General features: G+C 32.7%; 2 protein-coding genes across 9 annotated transcripts in view; both read left to right on the top strand.

Annotated features, from left to right (window-relative positions):
* The window catches only part of LOC145278079 (uncharacterized), a 220,741-nt gene extending 203,012 nt beyond the window's left edge, over positions 1 to 17,729 (top strand). For 7 of the 8 annotated variants that reach the window (XM_080130342.1, XM_080130343.1, XM_080130336.1 and 4 more), the window contains 5 exons: positions 3,819 to 3,906; positions 7,796 to 7,854; positions 9,661 to 9,709; positions 14,237 to 14,392; positions 17,465 to 17,729. In XM_080130342.1, the coding sequence (XP_079986468.1) occupies positions 3,819 to 3,906; positions 7,796 to 7,854; positions 9,661 to 9,709; positions 14,237 to 14,392; positions 17,465 to 17,609 (497 nt within the window). In that variant the 3' untranslated portion in view covers positions 17,610 to 17,729. The remainder of the gene's footprint in view (positions 1 to 3,818; positions 3,907 to 7,795; positions 7,855 to 9,660; positions 9,710 to 14,236; positions 14,393 to 17,464) is intronic. The other variant, XM_080130341.1, reaches the window with a different exon arrangement.
* A 1,341-nt stretch (positions 17,730 to 19,070) lies between these two features.
* Positions 19,071 to 22,323, top strand: LOC145278081 (uncharacterized). The gene is made up of 2 exons (XM_080130345.1): positions 19,071 to 19,211; positions 21,708 to 22,323. The coding sequence occupies exon 2, from the start codon at positions 21,711 to 21,713 to the stop codon at positions 22,170 to 22,172; it is 462 nt and encodes a 153-aa protein (XP_079986471.1). The 5' UTR covers positions 19,071 to 19,211; positions 21,708 to 21,710; the 3' UTR covers positions 22,173 to 22,323.
* The last annotated feature ends 1,317 nt before the right edge of the window (positions 22,324 to 23,640 follow it).

The raw sequence follows: 23,640 nt of genomic DNA, 5'->3' as shown, positions 1-23,640 counted from the left end.
TTTCTTTCCTGGTTGTCAGAGAATAGTTTGATGACGATCAGGCACCACCTGTCTAGCATGGTAATCCTTATCAAGTGAGATGTTCTGATTCAGAATCCTATTCACACTGTTTCTCGAATAAAGAGTTTGATGTATTGCCATAGCTTTCTTTGCAGTTGTACAGACGGTAGGTTGCAGTTTCTTTCTGTCCGAGCAGTGCCCATACTGGGTGATTGTCCTGATCAATGTACCCAGAGGGATCTTCCGCTCAGCACAACAAAATACAAAACTATGAACAGAATTATTTGTTTGCTTCCATATTACGTCAGTCATCTGCTTTCCATGACCTCATATATTACCCTGATCGGAGGGCTAAAGTGGGTACTCGACCATGCCCAAGGGTCTCCCACAGACTAGCGGAGAGAAGGAGACGTCTTACTTTTCCTTTGACAGTAGTGCTGTTCCCTGTTTTCTTAATATTTTACTTCACACCTGGCTTTTCTGTATAAACGTTTTTATTATTTCATTCCATCCTTATTTTCAGAGGTCGACTATTTTGTTCCTTTGTATTCATTGGCACGTAAAGAGTAAATACAGGTTGTGGTCATGTTATAATCTGTGTTAGGTTTGGATCAGAAAAGGTATCCTTGTGAAGTTTGTTTCTGGATGTTGTTCCAATGTTGCATGGACCAAAGAGCTTTCGGGTCTTTTCTCTTTGGAATAAGAATTCCTTTGAAGTTTTTTTTTCTTGCTCTTAATTTCAGTAATGTATGTTTTGCTTGCTTGTAAAATCTGAACTATGCAATTTACTTTCTATGTTTTTGTGTTGTATGACCCTTTAATGTTGTTCATCTTTGAGGGCCCAAAGTTGGCAATGCCATCTGGATGTCCATCTTTCATGTGGTAGCTGAAAGATTTTCATATGAGATGATAGTCGTTTTTAACTTAGAATATAGATTTTATTACCTTTATAAGCACAAAACATTACATTCTTAAAAACTGAGATACAAGTTAGAAAAGTATTTCTTGCAAGGCATTAAAATGTTTAAAATGTTTTTATAAATTTAAAAAATTAAGGTGAAAGATTTAATGTGAAATCTATCAATTTTCAAAGTGTACTTTTATAAACTTTACAAATTAAAATAAAATACAAAAATTTAATTTAAATTTTATCTAAAAATTATCTTGGATTTATTTTATGTTAGGTACATTTTGTTGCACTTTTTTTTTAAATATTAGTTGAAAATTATATAATTAATTGCAAAATAATAGATATTTTTTCCTAATTTTTGCAGACTTTATTAGCTTAAACACAAAAATTATCCCCTATTTTAATGGCTATTAATGTAACTCTAAGTCTTCATTTTTAATGTATAACATTAATATGAATTTATTGTAATTTTATGAACTAAAGTTTTATTTCGATTATCTTCCTTGAAAATTGATGAACATATCTTTAAGAAACTAATTTATTCGGTTTTTGTTTATTTTTATTAAATTATTATAATTACTGTTAATATCAACAAAACTATTGCATTTACACAGGAAAATAGGACAGTAAAATTACAAATGAATAACACTGAATGTTAATTTATCATAAACAGTTTTAAAAATGATTATGCAAATTAGGGATACAAATAGCTGTATCTGTTCCTTTTCTCTGTGTTATACAGTATTTCAAAAGATTTTTTGTACTATTGATTTTAATAATTGTAATATAGGTGTGATAAATTTAAAAAAAACTTTCATATTTATACATAAGGATCTATGAATCCATTTTCCTTCGGACTCAATAGTTTCTGGAAAGGTCTAAAGTTTCCATCAAACAGCATATCATATTACATGTCTTTCATCAACAACTATTTATATCATTTAAAATCCTTATGTCTAGTCACATGAATAAATTCAACGAATGAAACACTTCAAATTATCTATGAAGACAGCTAACCTTTAGGGTTAAACCTAGTCAATCATCTGGTGTATAAAGTCAAATATTCCAGCTAAAACTTTTAAAATACACATTTTGTTTGTGCTAGTGAACAGTCTGATTCGCTTGCTTTTGGTGACAGATTTATGAAGACGTCTATTAAGGGGAGTTAAGCAGTAATGAAATTCAAAATGACAATGATAATGACGGTGAAATTCCAGCTACAAATAAATGTAGAATTTCATAAATAAAACTCAACTACTCTATTAATTTCCATAAATTTTGGTGAACAGTAATTTTTTCATCACAGGTAAGTACTTCATAAAGACCGTATATATATATATACTGTATGCATGCTGACAAGCAAAACGATCAGATTTTAAGTAGAGAATAAAAATGTACATTTTCTACTCATTCACATCATCATTACTACAGAAATTTTTACAATAAAATTTTTTTATACTGTCAACAGTCTTGTTTGATCTTTATTTCTAATTCTTCACTTTGTATCAATATTGTGTCTCAATATTGTGTATATGTTTAAGTGTTTTTGTATGTGTGGTTCATTTGTGTTTGTTCGTACAGAAATTAATAGTCAACAATTAATAAACTAATAATTGGTGACCCCCCAACGTGATTTAAATCTTATTTTTATTTATATTTTATATTTCTGTCTCTGCTATTTTTTAATAAACTAATAATTGGTGAACCCAACGTGGGTTAAGCCCTTTTTTATTTGTATTTTATCTTTCCGTCTCTGCTATTTTTTTAAATAAACCAATAATTGGTGACCCCAACGTGGTTTAAGCTCTTTTTTATTTATATTTTATATTTCTGTCTCTGCTATTTTTTAATAAAGCAATAATTGGTGACCCCAACGTGGGTTAAGCCCTTTTTTATTTGTATTTTATCTTTCTGTCTCTGCTATTTTTTAAATAAACCAATAATTGGTGACCCTCAATGTGATTTAAATCTTATTTTTATTTATATTTTATATTTCTGTCTTTGCTATTTTTTTAATAAACTAATAATTGGTGACCCGAACGTGGTTTGAATCTTATTTTTATTTATATTTTTTCTTTCTGTCTCTGCTATTTTTTAAATAAACCAATAATTGGTGACCCTCAATGTGATTTAAATCTTATTTTTATTTATATTTTATATTTCTGTCTTTGCTATTTTTTTAATAAACTAATAATTGGTGACACCAACGTGGTTTAAGCCCTTTTTTATTTATATTTTATCTTTCTGTCTCTATTTTTTGATAAACTAATAATTGGTGACCCCAACGTGGTTTAAGCCCTTTTTTATTTATATTTTTTCTTTCTGTCTCTGCTATTTTTTAATAAAGCAATAATTGGTGACCCGAACGTGGTTTAAATCTTATTTTTATTTATATTTTATATTTCCGTCTCTGCTATTTTTTTAATAAAGCAATAATTGGTGACTCCAACGTGGTTTAAATCTTATTTTTATTTATACTTTATCTTTCTGTCTCTGCTATTTTTTTAATAAACCAGTAATTGGTGACCCGAACGTGGTTTGAATCTTATTTTTATTTATATTTTTTCTTTCTGTCTCTGCTACTTTTTTAATAAACCAATAATTGGTGACCCCAACGTGATTTAAATCATATTTTTTTATATTTTCCTTTTGCTGGTTATCTTTTCTTTTTCATAAACCAATATTTTGTGGCACCCTAACATAATTTAAACTATTTTTTATCTATTAATATATGTATGTTTAAGTTCTTCTGTATATTCGTGGTTGCTATGTGTTCTTACAAAAGTTAATAATCAACAATTAATAAATCAATAATTGGTGATCCCCCACATGATTTTAAAAAAATTTTTTTTATTTATATTCTATATTTTTGTTTCTGCTATTTTTCTTTTCTTTTTCATTATTTCAGCTCATACCAATCCCATTGATGCAGCCAATGCTCTTTTGCAGTCTAACATGCAACTCTCTGATCTACCGAACCACATCTCAAATGATATGTAAGTTCAATAATTTTTTTGCTTTGCACATCTTTATTTATGTTAAATATTAATGACCCTATGTTAATGGCGATTAAGTTAGCTAGTGTGGATTTTGACAAGGGTCACACTTAGTGCATGTCATGATAACCCAAATTGCAAAAACAGAAACATTCCGAGGATTGAATATAATATGGCTGACATGTAACAACTAAGCTAAACAGCATAGACAAAAGTATAATAATGTAGAAAACTTTGATAATCGCAAAGTGTGAAATGTCATTTTGATATCTCTGTATTTGTGTCACTCATTTCAGTTAAGTTAGAAAGTTAATTAAATAATTTGCTAAGATAATGTTAGTCTCTATCTCTTCAGTCAATTCTCTCCAAAATAAAACCTTTAAGAAAACGCTCAGTGAATATCTCTTTCCCTAAATGAAAAGAAGCTTATTATACAGCAACCATTAGACAAAACTGCGATGTAAAAAAAAAAGAAGCGACTATAAAAAAATAGAGAATAAGAGGTCATATATAAACCTCATACATGTAAAAAGTTTTATGATTGAAAATATATAGAAATGCTGGGTTTCTAAGGATTATCATCTGTAAAACATATTACCATAGGGATTGCTTCCCTGCAGGCTGCAACACAGTCATCTTCAAATCTAATACCAATAAATACTTGTCATAAATCATTCCCATAAGTAATCAAGCTTTGTTTATACCATTCCTGAATTTTTTTTAGATGAGGGTTGATACTTCGTATTATTTGGATCATCCACACTACTGTTCCCATCTTGAGTGTTATTTCCATGTTTCAGTCAATGTAATTTGGTAAAAGTTAAAATTATTCCCAACTCTCATTTAGGTAAAAATGCACTTTCGTATAAATAATTGAATTCATTCAAAAACATATCACAAAAACAAATAAATAACATCTATCGATATATATACACTGCATGTCGAATTATTAAAGAGATAACATTTTTTTACCAGTTTCAGAAACTTACCGGTAGTTTTGTATCAAAAGCTTCAGGAACATTGCCAAAGCTGAGCTACGTGTACTGTGAATTTTTTGTACTGTTCAGCGCAATGTAAACAACTTGCCATCGTAATTGCTGAATCCACGGTATTTGCGGTGTGTCAAATTATTAACAAGGCAGTTTGTTTCATCAATAAAATGGGTCGTAAAGGTGCTTTGAGTAGATCTGAAAAGAGTACTATTACAGAACAGTTAGGAAAACGTAAAACTACCCTCGAATATCGAAAATGATAGGAAGGTACCATCAAACTGTGAAGAACTTTGCCAAGGACCCTACAAAAGTACATAAGAGAGCTGATAAAGGTAAATCTAGAGTTGTTTCACGCCGTTCTTTACTTCAAATTAAACGTGAAGTTGTTAAGAACCCTGAGCAGAAAAGTCGAGAAGTCTTTGACCAAGCCAGATTGAAGAATGTCTCAAAAAGTACTCAATGTCGTTTTCTAAAAGAAGTGGCAAAGTCTGTTAAGCCTGTGACAAAGCCTCCATTATAGCAACATCACATAAAAATCCAATTGAAATGGGTAGAGAACAACATGGAAATGGGTTTTTCCAAAGTTTTGTTCACGGATGAAGTGCGTGTCACTCTGGATGGCCCAGATGGCTGGAGCAAGGGGTAGGTCCTAGATGGACGACATTGCCAGGTGCCAGCAAGGTAGTGGTGGGATAATGATTTGGGCTGGTATTATCGGAGGTACTTTAGTTGGCCCATGGAGAGTCTCAGAAGGCGTAAAAATGACGTCAAATGCTTACATAGCTTTTCTGAAGGAGCATTTTGAACCATGGTTGAAGAATCAAAGGTTGACGTTCAGAAGAACCATTATTTTTATGCAGGATAATGCTTCCTCGCATGCAGCAAACAAAAGTAAAGAGTATTTGCAACAACTGGGGTTCTTTGGACGACGGAAGATGGAGTGGTCTGCGAATTGAGAACCTTGGAAATATCATGAAGCAACGCCTCTATGCAAGTGGACACCAATTTAAGAGCAAATATGAGTTGTGGGATGCTCTCCAAGAGGTATCGCGAGGAATAACTGTTGACGAAATCACAAATTTGACTAATTCAGTGGACCAGCATCGTTTACAAATCATTCATAAAAAGGATCGTATATCCCCTACTAATTATGTCAACATAGAAATTGCTATGTAGTTATTGTGTTCTAAGCATTTTTCCTAGTTCATTTAATGTTTAAAAATTATTTCAATAAACAAGTTATGGGTGTTTTTTTCTCAATCTCGTTAATAACTTGACACACTGAAATCAACATATATTCCTATCTTCTGCCATAGTTTCGCTAATACGGCTTTAAATACTTTTATTTTCTGACTAGAGTAGCTGAATAGTATTGTAAGCACTTTCTCAAAGTTTCATGGATTTTTATTCACTCGTTCCTTAAATATTTAAAAAATGTCAAGTCGTTAATAATTTAATACACAGTGTATATATAACGAGTTCCTTCAGCTATAATCAAATCCAAAACTTATGAGGAATTCTTGGTAAAATTACAAGAAATGGAAGATCATAAAAATTAAACGACTCTCACTCGAAAGAAAAAAATATGTAAACATGACACACAAAATCACACATTGTTTTACTATACATATGATTGTTGTTAAGTGAGTTGAACTTTTGCATAGAGCTCATAAAGATTGTGCCTCAGGATTCTCTGGTCTGCATGAAGTCTTCGTAGATATTTATTAACCTGCAATGTTACCACCAACATAAAAAAACAGCAAGGCTCAGCTGTTGCATGCAAAGTCAGAGAACATTTGACTCCAAACATAAAGGATTGTCGCAGAAGCAAAGTTACCACTTCTACTCCATTGATCTGCAGTTCCACGCCTGACATGTCTTTACTTGCAGTTATGACCAGAATATCATCATCATCTAATTTCCTTGAGATTGGTTAGCTAAGTAACTAAAAGTGGCTGAACAAATAAAAATGAACACAGTGAACTGTGTCAATAGATATTCACAAAGCATCCACGATACATTGCTATTTTCAAAAGTTACAAGGGCATTTCCAAAAGTAATGACTCCTTTTTTTTAACTTAAAAAGTTAAAGAGCTACAAAGACAGGAGTAGCACCATTAAAATTAACAACTTTTTTTGCTCCAGAATATATTTTTTCTACATAGTCACCAGCATTTTCAATGCGTTTTTGCCTGGAATTTAATGATACATCTCTACTTCTGATGCGTGTCCATGACAGAGGTTACTTTCTTAGTTTCACATTGTCAATATCTACAACAGAGAGATGAAAATTTCAAATTATGAATGCATAAGTTCAGTTACCATAACAATGCAATTTGCAATCCCCCTCTAATCCATTTAGGTGGAATAAAAATAGGAAGCATTATTTTTGGAATGTCCCTCATATTTGTGAGATGTTAATTTGTATTTTTTGTTAACATAATTTAAATGCGTGAACAAAAAGCCTTTTTTTTTTGAAAAGCACATAAAAACAATGAGAGAAAGAAATGGAAGTAAAAAAACAGACGAGAAAGAAAAGCATGTAAGGGGTTTGTGTAATTGTTCAAAGAAACAATTGCAACAGATATCAGTGTTAAAAGTTACAATTATTCTTCACGTTAATGAAAATCTTGCTCTTCAGTTGGATAAGCATTTTGTTAGTTTTATTCTATTGTTTTCTGAACAAGACTTGGATTTTAGATAACCATGGTTGGTTACATTTTACTATGCCACCAAATTACATTTTTTTTGTTCTAGAAACATCAATTAGATGTTTTTTGTTTTATCAAACAAAACAAGATCAATATTTGTGAGAACACATGAAAAAGCTTAATAGTTTCTTTTTTTTTATTAAAATAAAACATTGAAAAAACTTTATTTGTATTTTTTTCTTGTAGGTCCAATGTTAATCTTGTCCATCATGCATACAATTCCAAGTTTGGTTCCAGGTTAGAAGGTAAGACCATCTTTTATGACCCATGTTGGCTTTGATTCTAGTATGAATTATATGTATCAAATTTTATGCTAACATTCAACACTAGTAAGCAATGTTAATTGTTATGCTGACATTTAATGTCATTGAGTAATTTTATGCTAGCAATTAATATTGTCGAGCAATTTTTGTGCTGACATTTATCATCCAGCAATTTTTATGCCAACAATTTATGACGTTAGATAATTTTTATGCTGATATTTAATGTCATCCAGCAATTTTTATGCCAACATTTAATGTCATCGAGCAATTTTTGTGCTGATATTTATTGTCATCCAGCAATTTTTATGCTGACAATTTATGACATCAGGCAATTTTTATGCTGATATTTAATGTCCTCGAGCAATTTTTATGCTTACAATTAATATTATCAAGCAATTTTTATGCCAACAATTAATATTATCAAGCAATTTTATGCCAACAATATCATTGAGCAATATTTATGCCAACAATTAATATCAACAAATTTTTATGCTAATATTTCATGTCACCACGCAATTTTTATGCTATTATTTCATTGAGCAATTTTTATGCCAACAATTAATATCATCGAATAATTTTTATGCTGACATTTAATGTCACCAAGTTATTTTTTCTGAAATTTAATGTCATTGAACAATTTTATTGCCAGCATTTAATATCAAGCAATTTTTATGCCAAGTAATATCATCAAGCAATTTTTTATGTTAACATTTCGTCCTATCAAACAGATACTTACAATTTTTGAAATTGAACTTTGTTAAAAGCTACAAAAATAATCTTGTAATATTTTTGACTGTTTAAATTTTGCGTCTTTTCATTTCAAAATATTCATACTTTATAAATAAGAGTGAAAAATAAGTTTGATTTTCTACGTATTCTTTTTTTAGAGATGTATTTGATAATAATGGGTGATATTTGAAGAATAAAATTTTGTTTTTAGTAATTTACAAAATAACACTGTCATTGCTTTCATTTACAAAAATTAGGTAAACACATAAGCACAACAGAAATGATGCGAAAGTCCCACAGAAAATTCCGATTCGATAATTATATTTAAATAAATGACCACATTTTTTATACATAAACTCTTATCATATTTAAACAACCCTTAGTATACTCCCCTACTCTCCTCTTGCTTTCCCCTCCAAAACATTTGATCATCCAATTTCTAGCATTTTAATATCCTACATATGGATGACCTCATTTCCTGTTTTTCACTTTTTCTGATCTTGCCTGATGAAGAATGCAAGGTGTTTGGAGTAAAATAAAAATATATTGAAAAAAATAATCATTGTTGCTTCATTACAATAATTATCAATATATAAATATATATATATATATATATTTGTGATACAGCAAAAATACTGTATATGGATGACATATATATCTGACACCAAGCTTTTAATACAAATAAACATTCATTTCTTTTTTCAAAGCCGCAATGTTTTTCTCAAAATAATATCTGCCAAGAAGCAAATATGTTATAAAAATTTAAGCACCAAACATTTTTGTTACATTAAAAAAATGCAAAATATTAAATAATGAATTTTTTTACTATTATTAAATGTTAGTAGCTCCACTTCTTTAAATATACAAATTTCTCTCGTTGGAATGACATTTTATATATGTATATGATCCACAATCGCTTGAACCTATTCGCCTCCAAAACAATTGATGATCAGTTTAGTGTTAACAGAGTTGAAGCTATTTTGCATAAAGAATTTATTTTTCTCAATTTACGATTTTCAGCGTTTTTGGTTTAATTTACAAATATGTTTTAATTTTCAGCTCCCAAATTAACTCCTTCCAATTTCTCTTTTCAATATGTTCCAGCAAAGTAAGTAACACTTATCTCAAAATTTCTTTTTTTTTTTTACTTACCAAACTATATTATTATCATACTCATATTGAATATTATAAGTTTTATTAGAAAACAAAGGAAGCATTGTTTGATATATTAGTGTTGGGACGATGATCCGGAATCGGGAATTGAAAAAAATCAGAACTTTTAAGGATATCGGTATCAGAATCGGAAAAATTAGTACCTATTTTCCAATGCCAATAACGATTCTTTTAATTTCTTTTTAATTTTTTAAAAGCAAATTCTTTAATTGCTGGTAGTAATGATAAAATAATAAATATTTATTGATTTTAAACTACCAGTAAATCTAAAGTCCCCGCCCATAAGTGTTTTTTACGTTCAAGAAAATATCTGCATATTTAACATGTTTCTACAGTCATTGGGAGAAAAAAAACTACTTCATAGTTAAATACTTAGAGATTTATAAAGAATCGGAATCAGCAATTTAGTAAGGAATCTGTAATTGTATCGGAATCGGGGTGGGGGTGGGAATATTGGAATCATCCCATCACATATATATACTAGCAAAAGTACCTGTCGTTGACTGGGTTCAAAAACAGCCTACAGAAAATGGACTCTGATTTATGAAAGTATGATAGGTTATGAAAAGGAAGGGTTGTAAAGATATAGCTTCGAATTTGGGGGTATCAAAACCAAAGCAAAATATGATGAAAGTAAAAAATAAAATAGATAAACTCCATAATTTATTATACCATACCTGTTCACACTGAAACACTTATCACAATATTCTGTGGATCTATATTAAAAAACCTTGTTAAACTTTGTGACATATTTCCATTCTATGGAGGTCAGGCGCGAACGAACACCCCATAATTTTATTATACCATATTTCTTCAAACTGAAACATAATTATCAAAGTATACTTACGCAGATAGATATGAAAAGTCTTTATTAAAGTTTGTGCCTATTTCCATTCTATGGAGGCCAGGCGCGAATGCAGACCTCACAATTTTATTATACCATCCCTATTTAAGTTAAAACATACTTATCAAAGTATTATTATGTACATCTATATCAAAAACACTTGTAAACGTTTTTTTTTATTTTTAAATTTTTTATTTCCATACTTTGTGGATCAGGCGTGTACGCAGACCCCACAATTTTAATGAATCATCATTATGCCAGATCAAACATACCCATTCCTTTGTCTCGATACATCTTCTATCATTATATGTTATCAGTTTTCTATAATAGTCAACCATATAGGAGCCTATTTATGACCAGACACACACACAGACGTCCAGCTTTATATTATATATAACAACAATAACAAATCTAAATTTATAAGCGATAAAAATAAACAGTATAATTAATCTAGGGTCTGTGGCCTAACGGTTAAGGCATCGGACTGTGGTAAACATGGTCTGAGGTTCGATCCCTAGAAACAGTTAAACTACGCTGACGAGAGGTAACAACCTCGAAACACGCGTGTACGTAGATTACTGTTTTAAAAATAATAGATAAATAAAAATGTTATATACGTCCAAATTAAAAAGGGCGACTTTCTAAGTAAATAAAAAAATGAGCTCCGAGGCGGCGCCAATATTAACCGTATGTATCGCTTGAAAAAACAACAATAACAAATATATATATATATATATATATATATATATATATATATATATATATATATATATATATATATATATATATATAATAGTTGTGTAGTTTGGTTTCCAAGATGCGGATCCACTGAAACCCATGTATCATGTATTTATTAAAAAGTGCTCAATGGAGGACAGAGCATGTATATAGTATGTTTATTGTACAAACATTATTGGTTACAAATGTGCATACATATTTCAGCGGAATCTTAATTTAAAGAGACTCACCTCATCAGACTGAGAAAAAAAAGGGACACTGAAACAAAAATCAAGGTTCATTCATTTTCTATATAAAAAAGATATCTGGGTGTGACCTTGGAAAAAAAGGGTGGTGGTGTTTGGTTTGTGAATGCCTGAGGTTAGGAGGTAGGGGTGTGGCAAAAAAAAAAAAATTATTTATTCCCTTTCTTTGCCACACCCCTACCTCCTAACCCTTCCGTTTTTTTATAGGGTTGAAGTCCCATCCAGATATTTTTTTTATATACAAAATGAATGAACCTTGATTTTCAGTCTGATGAGGTTTCTCTAAATTGAAATTCCACTGAAACATGTATGCACATATGTTTGTATAATGAACGTACTGTGTATATCTTTATATATACATTATTTTTGTTAATTGTAATAATAGAAATTTTGAGAAAAAAGCTTTACACTAAAAAATTACAGCTCAAATAACTAGAAATTATAAATCTCTTGGATTTAACATTAAATTTGAATGAAAATAATTAAAAACTTTTTAACATAACCAAAATCTATACTATACAGACAATAACTCTAACCATCCGCAGTCTATGAAAAACACACTTATTAAAAACATTTCTAAGAGAATATTCTCTAATGAACAGATATTATATTGAACATTAGTAATATCTTGACATAATAAAGAAATTAAATTTATTACAAATGCATCAAAAAGTATTGTAGATGGAAAAGTGATATGCAAGAATATATCATATGTGGCCACGAAAAACACAAAAATCAGGAAATGATAAAAATTTAAGAAAGGGGATAAAAGTAAACGAAAAATTCAACAAATCATTTGCATACACTCTCCTCTGATCTTGAGCGCGTGGTACAATGGGGGAAGAGGTGGCTGGTCACTTTTAATGCATCCAAAACCAAGCTTCTATCTATCAAATCTCCAATACTAATGATTACTACAATACTATCTCATTGATTACTGTACACACAATAACCCTTATCCCTGAGTGGCCTCCAGGCCTTGATAAGTGGTTACCCCCATGTAAAAAAAAAAGAAAAAGATACACATTATAAAGAATCTAAATGCACATCAATATCCCTGAAACCTCTATCTCACAGAAGAGATGTTGCGAGTTTGTCTCTGCTTTATCGTTATTTTCATGGAAAGTGTTCGACTGAGCTTCAGTCTATGGTCCACCCCTCGCCAAACTTTAAAAAAAAATACTCGTTTAGCTGAAAACACTATTAATAATCCCCCCCACTCTTTATCTGTGACTAAACCTAAACGTAAATTCCATGAACAAAGCTTCTTTCTTAGCATTGCACGCCTGTGGAATTGTCTTCAGTTTTCCTGCTTTCCAGCTGACTACAATATGGTTGTCTTCAAGTCTAGCGTAAACAAGTTCTTGATTAGCCGTTCCACCTGTTAACAAATTTACCGAATTTCCATTTACTATCGATTACTATATTGTCCAATTTTTACTGTACGCTCTTTAACCCTTATCCTCGAGTGGCCTCTTGGCCTTGATAAGTGGTGCTGCCTATGTAAAAAAAAAAAAAAAAAAATTCTAGCAGCAAAAATTTACACAAATAAACATCTCAAAATGAGAGTACAACGGTCCTGGATATGACGTTAAACTATATCCGATGGTGAGGCCCCAGCTTGCAGGCCTTAAGGAGTGTGGAGCCACTCTTTAATTGCCATTGCTCCCAGGTCCACTCTGACCCGGAGTAGTAGCACCTGTTAGGGTCCCAACTATGGGGTAAATAGAATACGACTTAAAAAACAAATATACTATATTAAAAAAATCGTTCTTCAAAATCACCAGATTCGGTATTAAATAACCTGAAAAGGGTTGATATGCCATAAAACAAAACAACCAACCAAAATGAGAGTAGTAATAAGAAGAAAAATAAACAGCATAATTCCATATGGTTCAATCCAGCATACAGTAAGCACATTTTAAATAATATTCCTAAAGAGTCCTATCAAATTATGGAAAAGAAATTTTCTACGGATTGTAGATAAATGAAGATTAATGATAAAACATTGTAATTATCATACTCAATGGTAACTTAGTTTCAACTATTTATTATAGCTTCTAGTATTGCAAAAACGAATAAGAAAATAAATGTTGAAGTATCAAATTACTATTTTAACCACCCAATTAGCACCTCAATGTAAATGAATGTCTACTAGGCAGCAAATGCCTAACTCCAAATATAAAATAATAATATAGACAGAAAATAAAGCTAGAACATTATTGGACTGACAAGTTGTAATTTTAAATCTTGGTAGAAATTGTTTATCAGTGATGTTATACTATGTTTAATCTTATTATTTTATACATATATATAAAGCAAAGACTGATGGACATTCTTAATTGAAACTTGGTGGACAAGACAGGCATATACTAAAGTTTATTTGCACCAAATATGACTGAATTGTAGAATAGCTTGTGAATTTTATTTATATGAGAAACGCTTGGGTTGCCGATGGATTGGGTACGATTTAATATTTGAAACCTGCAATGAAACCAGTTCGTTACTGATGATTGGCCTCAGAATATCATCAAAATGTTTATTACAATTAAGTAAAATTATAGAACTTTTGTTATTTGGTTATTTGATTCCGCCATGGCTATCTTTGGTGTTGCTGTTTTTCTTTATATTTTAGAGAGTTGTTGCGGGATTTACGAAGGATTGGAAACAGCAAGCCTACCGTCTCTGCTGCAGATTGGTTGCCTGAACAAAGAAATCCTCTTCCTCGACAAGAAAAAACCCCAGTCACCAATTTCACCCAACTTCACACCACAGACTTGTCAAATTTTACGTATCCTTTAACGTGGAAATTTAAAAAATTTAATTTCTTTTTAAACATTGTCTATTATAACGCTATTATAAGCAAATCCATTCTGACTTGAAGTCGATAGTACCTGTAAGACAGCGATATGCAAAAGTCAGTGGGTGAACAGGATGGGAAGAGGATTTGAATCCAGTCATATTCAAACTATCTCCTTTTCTCATAACATCTTTCAGTACTAGGACTTATACCTGAAATTTTTTTAATTTCATTCTTTTTAAGTCCGACTATTATAATCTGTCCTTGGTATAGCTTGAAACTACATCCAGTTATGTGACCCATAATTTGGGATGATGGAATCACCTCATGGAGATGCCATTAATTAGCCATTCTGACCTATAGTTGATAATATCTGTCAGACAGCAATGGACTCTGGTATACAAAATGGGAGTCTGGATGTGGGTGAGGGGGGGGGGTCATCCAATCATATTCTTATAATATTTCTCGGTATTAAAACTTATATTTGAGTCTTTGGGGCATACAATCAAGGAATGGTGCCATTGTTATATATTCAGGATTCTACATCAAGTAGCTAGTGTGAATTTTGACAAGGGTCACACTGAGTGCATATCAGAATAATCCAGATCTGCAAAACAGAATCGTTCCAAAGGTTGAATGAATAATTGATAAGTCAAGTTGAATGAAAAACATGTGATGTAAAGTTGAAGTAGAGGGTAACAGATAAAACAGTAGACAAAACAGAATCTAACATTGACGAATAATGTTTTAAAGCTGAGAGAAACAAAGGATTTCAAATCAGTCTCTCCGTGGAAGCTATGTAGATGAGACACCACCAATAATGTAGGAAACTTGATAATCTAAGCAAAATATTACCCTGATGTCTGTCTGTGCACATCACTCATTTCAGTTAGGTAAATTAAGAAGTAAATAATAAGCTTAGATAATATTGGTTTCTCTTTATTGCAGTCGTGGCCTTTGGGCGTAGATCACAGTGTAGTATCTGTTCTGATGCTGCACTTAACTTTTTATGTGTTTGGTCAGTTGAGGAGAAATCCTTCATGACTGAGAAAATTTTTACTTTTGTTCCCATCCAGTGCCCCTTTTTGGAAAGCTGGATTTTCCCCAACCTCGTGACTAACTCTACCCTCGTGGGGAGGCAAAGAAATAGGAACAATAGTCTCTCTCAGTCGCCAAACTAGTTAATCTGAATGAATATGTGAAAAGTGTTACCAAAATAACTTTGTTAGACATTAAATAACATGAAAGATGGTTGAAATGATGTAAAAAATGTAACTAATGAGTCATGACTTATCAAGGCTAACAAGCCGCTCAAGTATAAGGGCTAAAGTTATTAGCATTTATTTTTTTGATTAAGACTTAGCCCTTCGCTGGGCTGATCATGCCCTCCACTGTCAAGGGTTTCCAAATCAGTATTGGGTATTTATATAATGTATTTATATCATGTATTTATTTAAAATATTTATATCATATATTTATTTAATGCATTTGCATAATGTATTTATATAATGCATTTAATATATTTATATCATGTACTTATTTAATGTATTTATATCATATATTTATTTAATATAGTTATATCATGTATTTATTTAAAATATTTATATCATGTATTTATTTAAAATATTTATATCATGTATTTATTTAAAATATTTATATCATATATTTATTTAATGCATTTGCATAATGCATTTATATAATGTATTTATATCATGCATTTAATATATTTATATCATGTACTTATTTAATGTATTTATATCATATATTTGTTTAATATAGTTATATCATGTATTTATTTAAGGTATTTGTTGAATATTGTTTGCCATTTTGATAAATCTCTCTTGTCATCCATGCCCAAACACTTTCAATTGTGTTCAAGTTCGGTGAGCATGCAGGATGTCCCAAGAGATGAATTCCATTTTCTTGTAGAAAGCTCAAGGTTTGTCTTGCAGTGTGGATTGCAGCATTATCCTGTTGAAATAACCATCCATCCCACACAAAACGATGACCCTCCATCATCAAAGATGCTTTTTGTAGCATGCTAACATAATCACATAACCAGCTGCTGTCTGATGACCCTGCACCACCTGGAGCTCCATCGTCTCTCTGTAAGAAAAGGCACCCCATACCATTACGGACCCTCCACCACTACGTCATGTGGAAAAAATTTCAAAGGGCATGTTTTTGTCATGTCAATATCGCTGGAAGCCATCATGACCATCTAAATTGAATTTTTTCTCATCAGAAAACAGGACTTTCTTCCATTTCTCAACGTCCCAGGTTTGGTATTCACAACCAAATCTGAAGCATTCCACTTTGTGACGTGGAAGCAATTGAGGAATTTGTTTACGCTTTTTATTTACCATGCCTTTTTGTTGTAAGTGTCGTCTGATGGTTATTCGACTGCAATCAGCATATGTAACCACTTTAATTTTACTAGATTCTCCTACCCAATGCAGGAGAAATTTGGAGGGGGCCTACCAAAGGATTTTGCTTTACCATAATTCTCAGTGTTCTTTAGAAAGTTGCAAATAACAGTTTTACTGCGATTTACCCTAGCTGCTATCGCCCACTGTAACACATCTTGCTTATGGAATCCTAGAATTTGAGAATGCTTAACTTCGGTTACTTTTCTTGCTTTGGGCATGGTAGCACCTTTACACAGTGATTGCTAATCTCTAATTGAACTAAAAACGTTAGAATTACCATAAATCTAACAATTTATACACTTGGTCTTATAATTTTGATCATGTGTAAAAAGCCTAATTTAATAAAAATGCAAATTTTTAAATAAAATTTTTGGAATATACCTTTTAGTTTCGATAACCTTTTAGATTTTAGTATTAGTAATTTTAAGTCGGAAGAGTTTAAAATCTATCCTTAAAAAAAAAGGTTTCTTTTTAAAGATTTTTAAGTGGTCTTAATTTTTTGATCAGCAGTGTATTTATTGTATTATATCATATATTTATTTAAAATATTTAAGGTATTTATTTACTGTTTTTTATATTATGTATTTATTTAAAATATTTATTGAGAGTATTTATCTTCCTTAACTGATTTTTGTTTCACTAATCATATAAACAGTGCTCCTTCTGAACCTCCGATGAGTTCAACTCCTCTAAAAAGGACGCGGCCACCTCGACTTAAAGTAGACAGTGACAACAAAATCAGTATTCAGTATCCATGGTCATCTACACTTCACTGCTGAGCCAACACTCATCATCAGTTAATTTTTTAATTAAATTATCTTGCAAAAACTTTCAAATGTCAAAAGAAAAAATGATGGTTGACAGAAAGATTAAAAATTAAATAAAATGTTTCCATTTTTTTTTTTTTTTTTTTAGAAAGTTATCAAAAAAAAAAACTAAAAAGAAAATATTTTTATATATTTTTTTTGGAGACAGATGATTTTACTGATATTTTTTTATTTGTCAGACATTCTATGAGTTGTGTTGAAATACTCATTTCCATTGTTGTGCCAATTCACTTACTAGTGCGAATATTCCAACCAAAGTGCCTCCACCTTTATTCACTTGTGTGTACAACGATTTTGTCAGCACTTCTCACTCTGAAACTGAAACTTTTATATAAAACAAAATGACAGTTCAATCAAAAATTACAATCAAACCAGGCGTAAACTTAACCAACAACAAATAACAAAACCAATTCACCTCCTCCCTTGCATTCATGAATATCCGCAGGCTTAGAACTAATTTAGATAATGTTGAATCATTTCTCTTAGCAAACTCCCTAGATATCTTGGCGCTAAGTGAAACTAACCAACACTCCTCCATCTCCACTGACCACTTTAACAAGCCTGGTTATCTCCAATTTTGCTGTAAAGACTCAGACAGACATATGCATGGACTTGGAGTCTATATTCAAAACACCCACCCCTTGACTAGAGAATCAAAATTAGAATCAGACGACCAGACCTTCATGTGCTTTAGACTTAACATGCAACATAGCATTAGCTACTTATATTTTGTCTACCTCTCTCCCTCGACCCAGGAGTGTACCTTAATCAACCAAGTCTCTGACAGCATAGATTCAACGGTCTCCCTAGATACTAGCATGCAAGTACATATATTTGGTGACTTTAATGTCCACCACAGTAAATGGCTTGGTTTCTCTACTTACAGAGACGCATCTGGTAGCATAACACATAGCTTCTCTATATCTCATTCCCTATCACAGACAGTTACATTTCCGACCTGTCTCCCAGATCAACAATACCAACAAGTCTCACTTCTGGATCTATTTCTGACCAGTTCCCAATGATTGTCTAACAAATGCCCATAGCTCACTTAGGAATGATGATCACGTTGTGATAATGGTAGAAATCACCCTAAGCTCTCAACACGAAGCTGATGAGTCATTGCTCAAAGCAACAAGATACTATAAGAAGGCTGACTGAGAAGCAATCAGGGAACTCATCAAAGACACTTCATGGAGTAATATCTTTTCTCTTCCTCTGGAATAGTGTGCAGATGAGACTACTGAATGGTTTAAAGCAGCAAGTGAAGCACATGTTCCTACATAGAAGTGCTTTATCACTCAAAGGCAGCATGCATTCCACAGACTTAGCCGACATAAGTCCAATACAAATAGACAAAAGTTTGTAGAAGCTAGAAATAATTGTAAGTCGCAGCTAAGAGAAGGCATTCTTAAGTCATCAGAAAATGCATAATCGTACAAACTAGGAACACGTGATTTATGGAAAATTTATAGCAGTGTAGTAAAGAATGGACAATCGACAATTCTCCCATTATCCAACAACCTTGAGATTGTTTGGACAGCAACTGAAAAGGTAAATCTGCTTGCCCAACATTTTGTCTCCAATTCCATTTTTGACCCAGAAGCCCCCCCCCCTCAATTTCCCTTTGCAGACATACTCGACCTGAAAATTACCCTTTTTATATTATTAAATTCTCTTTCTATATTATTAAATCATCTTTCTATATTATTAAATCACTCTTCTATATTATTAAAAAAAAATGCTCTGTTGAGGTTGCTCTGGTACTCTCCAAACTCTACAATAAATGCCTTAACGAATCTTGCTTTTCCAACTGTTGGATATTGCTTCTGTTGTACCAATTAACAAGAATTCTGGGGAAAGAAATGACCCAATTAATTATCGCCCCAATAGCCTCCTCCCTCTCTTTGCCAAAATCTTTGAATCCTTAATCAATCACATACTAATTCGCCACCTCACGGACAAACTTTTATCCTACTGACAATATGGATTTAAACAATCCTGTATTACTGCAGATATTCTAACCGTAATCTCTGAACATACAAAGAAATATGAAGCACAGGATAAGGCAGGGGAAGCTAGGGCAGTAGCCCTAGACATATCTAAGGAATTTGACAGGGTTTGGCATGATGGTCTTCTCATCAAATCAAATCATATAGTATTGCTGGACATATACTTAACATAATCAAATCCTTCTTAGATAAGAGAAAAATCTAACTTGTCCTCGATGATCGTTCATCAAAACAATATGATATAAATGCAGGTATGCCACAGAGGTCAATCCTTGGACCTTTATTATTCCTGATATTCATGAATGACCTTCCTGATAAAATTTTCTCTGAAATGGGGATATTTGCTTATGACACCGCTTTCTATAACAGACACGAGGGCTAAAAAAATGAACACATATCTAAGGAAATTGCTAAACCTCTAGAGGAAGACCTCCAGTCTGTACTGAAATGGGGCCTTAACTGGTTGGTAATATTCAATTCTGCCAAGACTAAGCTTATTTCTTTTAATAATTACAAAAATCTTCTTAACCATTTATTTCCATGGTTAATGATACACTACCTGAAAGTACTTCCTTTAAACTTCTAGGGTTAACATTCACAGACAACATGAATTGGAACAAATACATTGAGTCAATTGCTTAGGCTGTTGTAAGGAAGATGGGCTCTCTCTACTGTGCTAAAAGGCTACTTACACCTGTATCTCTACAAGGCCACGGTTCACTCATGCATGGAATATTGTTGTCACATCTAGGCTGGTGCATCTGTCACTAGTCTCTTCCGCCTAGACAGGGTTCAAAAAAGAGTCACAAACCTAATAGATTCTCAACTGGTAAGTAAACTTCAACCTCTGTTCTATCGCTGAAACATAGCATCCTTGTACGTGTTGTACTGGCAGGTGCTATGACCAACTCCGAGCACTAGTAGCCCTTGATGACAATATCCCCAACAAACCCGAAAAGCAGCAAAATTCCACCCCTACACTGTATAGATCCCTAAATGCCGTAAAGCCTTCTAATCTAATAGCTTTTTTCCTTGGACTTTTGCACTTTGGAATTCCCTCCCTGACCGAATGCAGAAATTCAAGTGCTCAACTCCATAAATAGTATCCCTGCAAACCTAGTCCCAAATAGTAAATCCTCACGACTAAGTGGCCCTGTGCCTTGTTTGGGGTGAAACATCAAAAAAAAAATGTTATTTTTTTTTAATTTCATATCTTTTACTTTTTCATCCAACGTAAAAAAATAATGTCTATAAATTTCTTGCGCTGTTATATGAAAAGCTGTAATTTTAATTATATTACAGCCATGACAAACACATTCGGTAGAGCAGTGTTCACATTATAACTTGTCAGCTGTTTGCAAAAACTTATTTTTTCAAATGCTAAAATGTTAAGTATAGAGAAAGAAACCCTATAAAAATAATTACACACACACACACACACACACACACACACACACGCACACACACATTTATATGCAACATTCACGACTTCCAGACGTTAGAACACTTTCTTACTGGTTTACTGTTGTGCCAACATTTAGCATTTATAGGTGTTTAATTTCCCTTAATTTTCGTGTTAATTGATGCTGATCCAGGAGTAAGATCCTAGCAGATAAAGTCAAAGGTTGACTGTGTAACTGAGTTTGAATCCCTCCACCAATAATTATTATCATTTGTTACACTGATGATTGCAAAGGCATGAAACACTAGTGTCAGTAGATATGAAATAAAAAAAAAATATATATATATATATGGAGAGAGAGAGAGAGAGAGAGAGAGAGAGAGAGAGAGAGAGAGAGAAATAAAAATGTGTTTAGACGTTTCATCTTTATTTTAAGACTTCCTCTGGATGAAATAAATAAAGACGAAACCTTGATGAATACATAACTTGGCTTGTTCCTTTTTATTTCTCTATTTCGTCGGAATACTATTTTCATTATTCTCATCATACATACAGGGTGACAAAAAAAAAACTGGCCCCGTGTACACTTTATGTGATATCTCCATTATTTATTCACCAATTGCCCTTATTTTACAGGACATGGCAGAATCAACGACTGTGAGTACACAAAGAATACACTGTGTTAAATTTTACTACAAGACAGGCTCATTTAAGAAAACCCAGGATAGTTTCATGCGTCAGTTCAAATGTGAAAAGGCTCCATCCAAAAGCAGAATTCAGAACTGGGTGGACCACTTCGAGAAATATGGAACCGTGGAGAACCTCAACGCTACCAGAGAGAACCGTCCAAGCCACTCGGGACGTCCCAAGAAGCAAACAGCCGAGCTCAAGATGCTCAAGAAGATCGAGGTGACACCAAGTTTCCTTAACTTCCTTTGGACCTCAGATGAAGCCCACTTCCATCTTGATGGAAAGGTGAACTCCAAGACAAATGTCTTCTGGGGGTCATCCAGACCCAATGAAGTAGCCACCAAGCCCCTGCAATCTCGGCCAGAGGCATCATCGGACCAATCTTCATCGAAAAATCTGGTGCAGCAGTGACAGTCACCAAGGAGCGGTGAGTGAGCTCCAGACCATCTACCTGTTGCTCATGAGCAAGTTCTGGTTCTAGCAGGACAGAGCAAGTTCTCACACCTAAAACCTGTCCCAAGATTGGCTGAAAGGGAACTTCGGAGGCCGAGTGATCAGTCTCAAGACTGATTTTGTGTGGGCACCCCATAGCCCGGACCTAAGCCCCCCCCCCCCCCCCGATTTTTTTCTTTGGAGCTATCTTAAGGACAGAGTCTACACAGGGAAACCCAGAACCATCACGGAACTCAAGGAAGCCATCAGGGAGGAGATGAGAGCCATTACCAATTCAGTCCGTAAGAACGTCATGAACAACTTCGTGCTGCGCCTCAAGAAATGCACGGAGCTAAGTGGAGGCCATCTATAACATATGATGTAGAACGGAGTAAAAAAAGGCGAAAGACCCTAGTGTTTTGATGTGATGTTTTGAATATAATAAACTAGTTATGAGCAAAGTTTCATTTCATTCGGACAAAACACTAAGAAACGGGGCCTAATTATAGTTGGGGCCCGTTTTTTTGGGGGGGGTAGTCACAATGTTTATCTGTACAAACATTGGCTACATATGTGCATACATGTTTTCATTACATTTACTTTAGTGAAGCAGCGTTATCAGGCCAGATCTTTTATGAATCTCTTATTGTAAAAGATCTGACCCGATGATGCTTCTTCTTTACAGGAATTGCAGCAGAAGCGTGTGCACATATGTAGCCAATAATGTTTGTATAAATAAATATACTATAATCACGCTCTGCTTGTCATTGAGCACTTTTTGATAAACACCACAGTTTCAGTGAATTTACATCTAGGAAACAACAATAGAATATATATATATATTTATTTATTCGAAGTAAAAAGATATCCAAAAATTAAGAATAATTGAATTTCAACAAGGGTTGTTGATAGTGCTCAATCAAAGAGAGCAAATTATATTTTTTTTTATTATTCTTTATGTAAATACAGTCATATCTTGCTACGATGTGCAGACCGTTTTAATCATATTTGATTTCATCAGGCAAGAAAAATTAAAAAGCTTCCAGACCTTTTCAAATTTTGAGGAGAGAAAATATGCCATGACTGGCATATATATATATATACAGGGTGGCCGAAAAGTCCCAGGACACTATACATGTATTTTTAATAAAACACAGTATTCTTTTATGAAACACACAGAAAACATATATATTCAACAAAAAAAGAGAACTTTATTAGAAACAAAGCAGAAAACAACTAGAGTAATTTAGTGGTAATTTAGTGGTCTAGGGAATCAGTATGTTGGCCCTTGTTGTTCTTGCACAATTCCATTCACCTCCAGGTTCTAATACCAGAAACTTGACCTTTAATTAAACCCCATAATGAGTTGTCTGGACTTTTCGGCCAGTGTCCTGAGACTTTTCGGCCACCCTGTATATATATGGTAAAAAGCCAATGATCCTTCAAC

This window comes from Euprymna scolopes, chromosome 6 (genome assembly GCF_053919585.1).
Source record: "Euprymna scolopes isolate OS-2025 chromosome 6, ASM5391958v1, whole genome shotgun sequence".
Lineage (NCBI taxonomy): Eukaryota > Metazoa > Mollusca > Cephalopoda > Sepiida > Sepiolidae > Euprymna > Euprymna scolopes.
This window is presented reverse-complemented; position numbering and strand designations above follow the sequence as displayed.

Bases quoted from the DNA above. Each gene is read 5' to 3' on its own strand.
- LOC145278081 (XM_080130345.1), top strand. From the start codon at position 21,711: ATGGCAGAATCAACGACTGTGAGTACACAAAGAATACACTGTGTTAAA.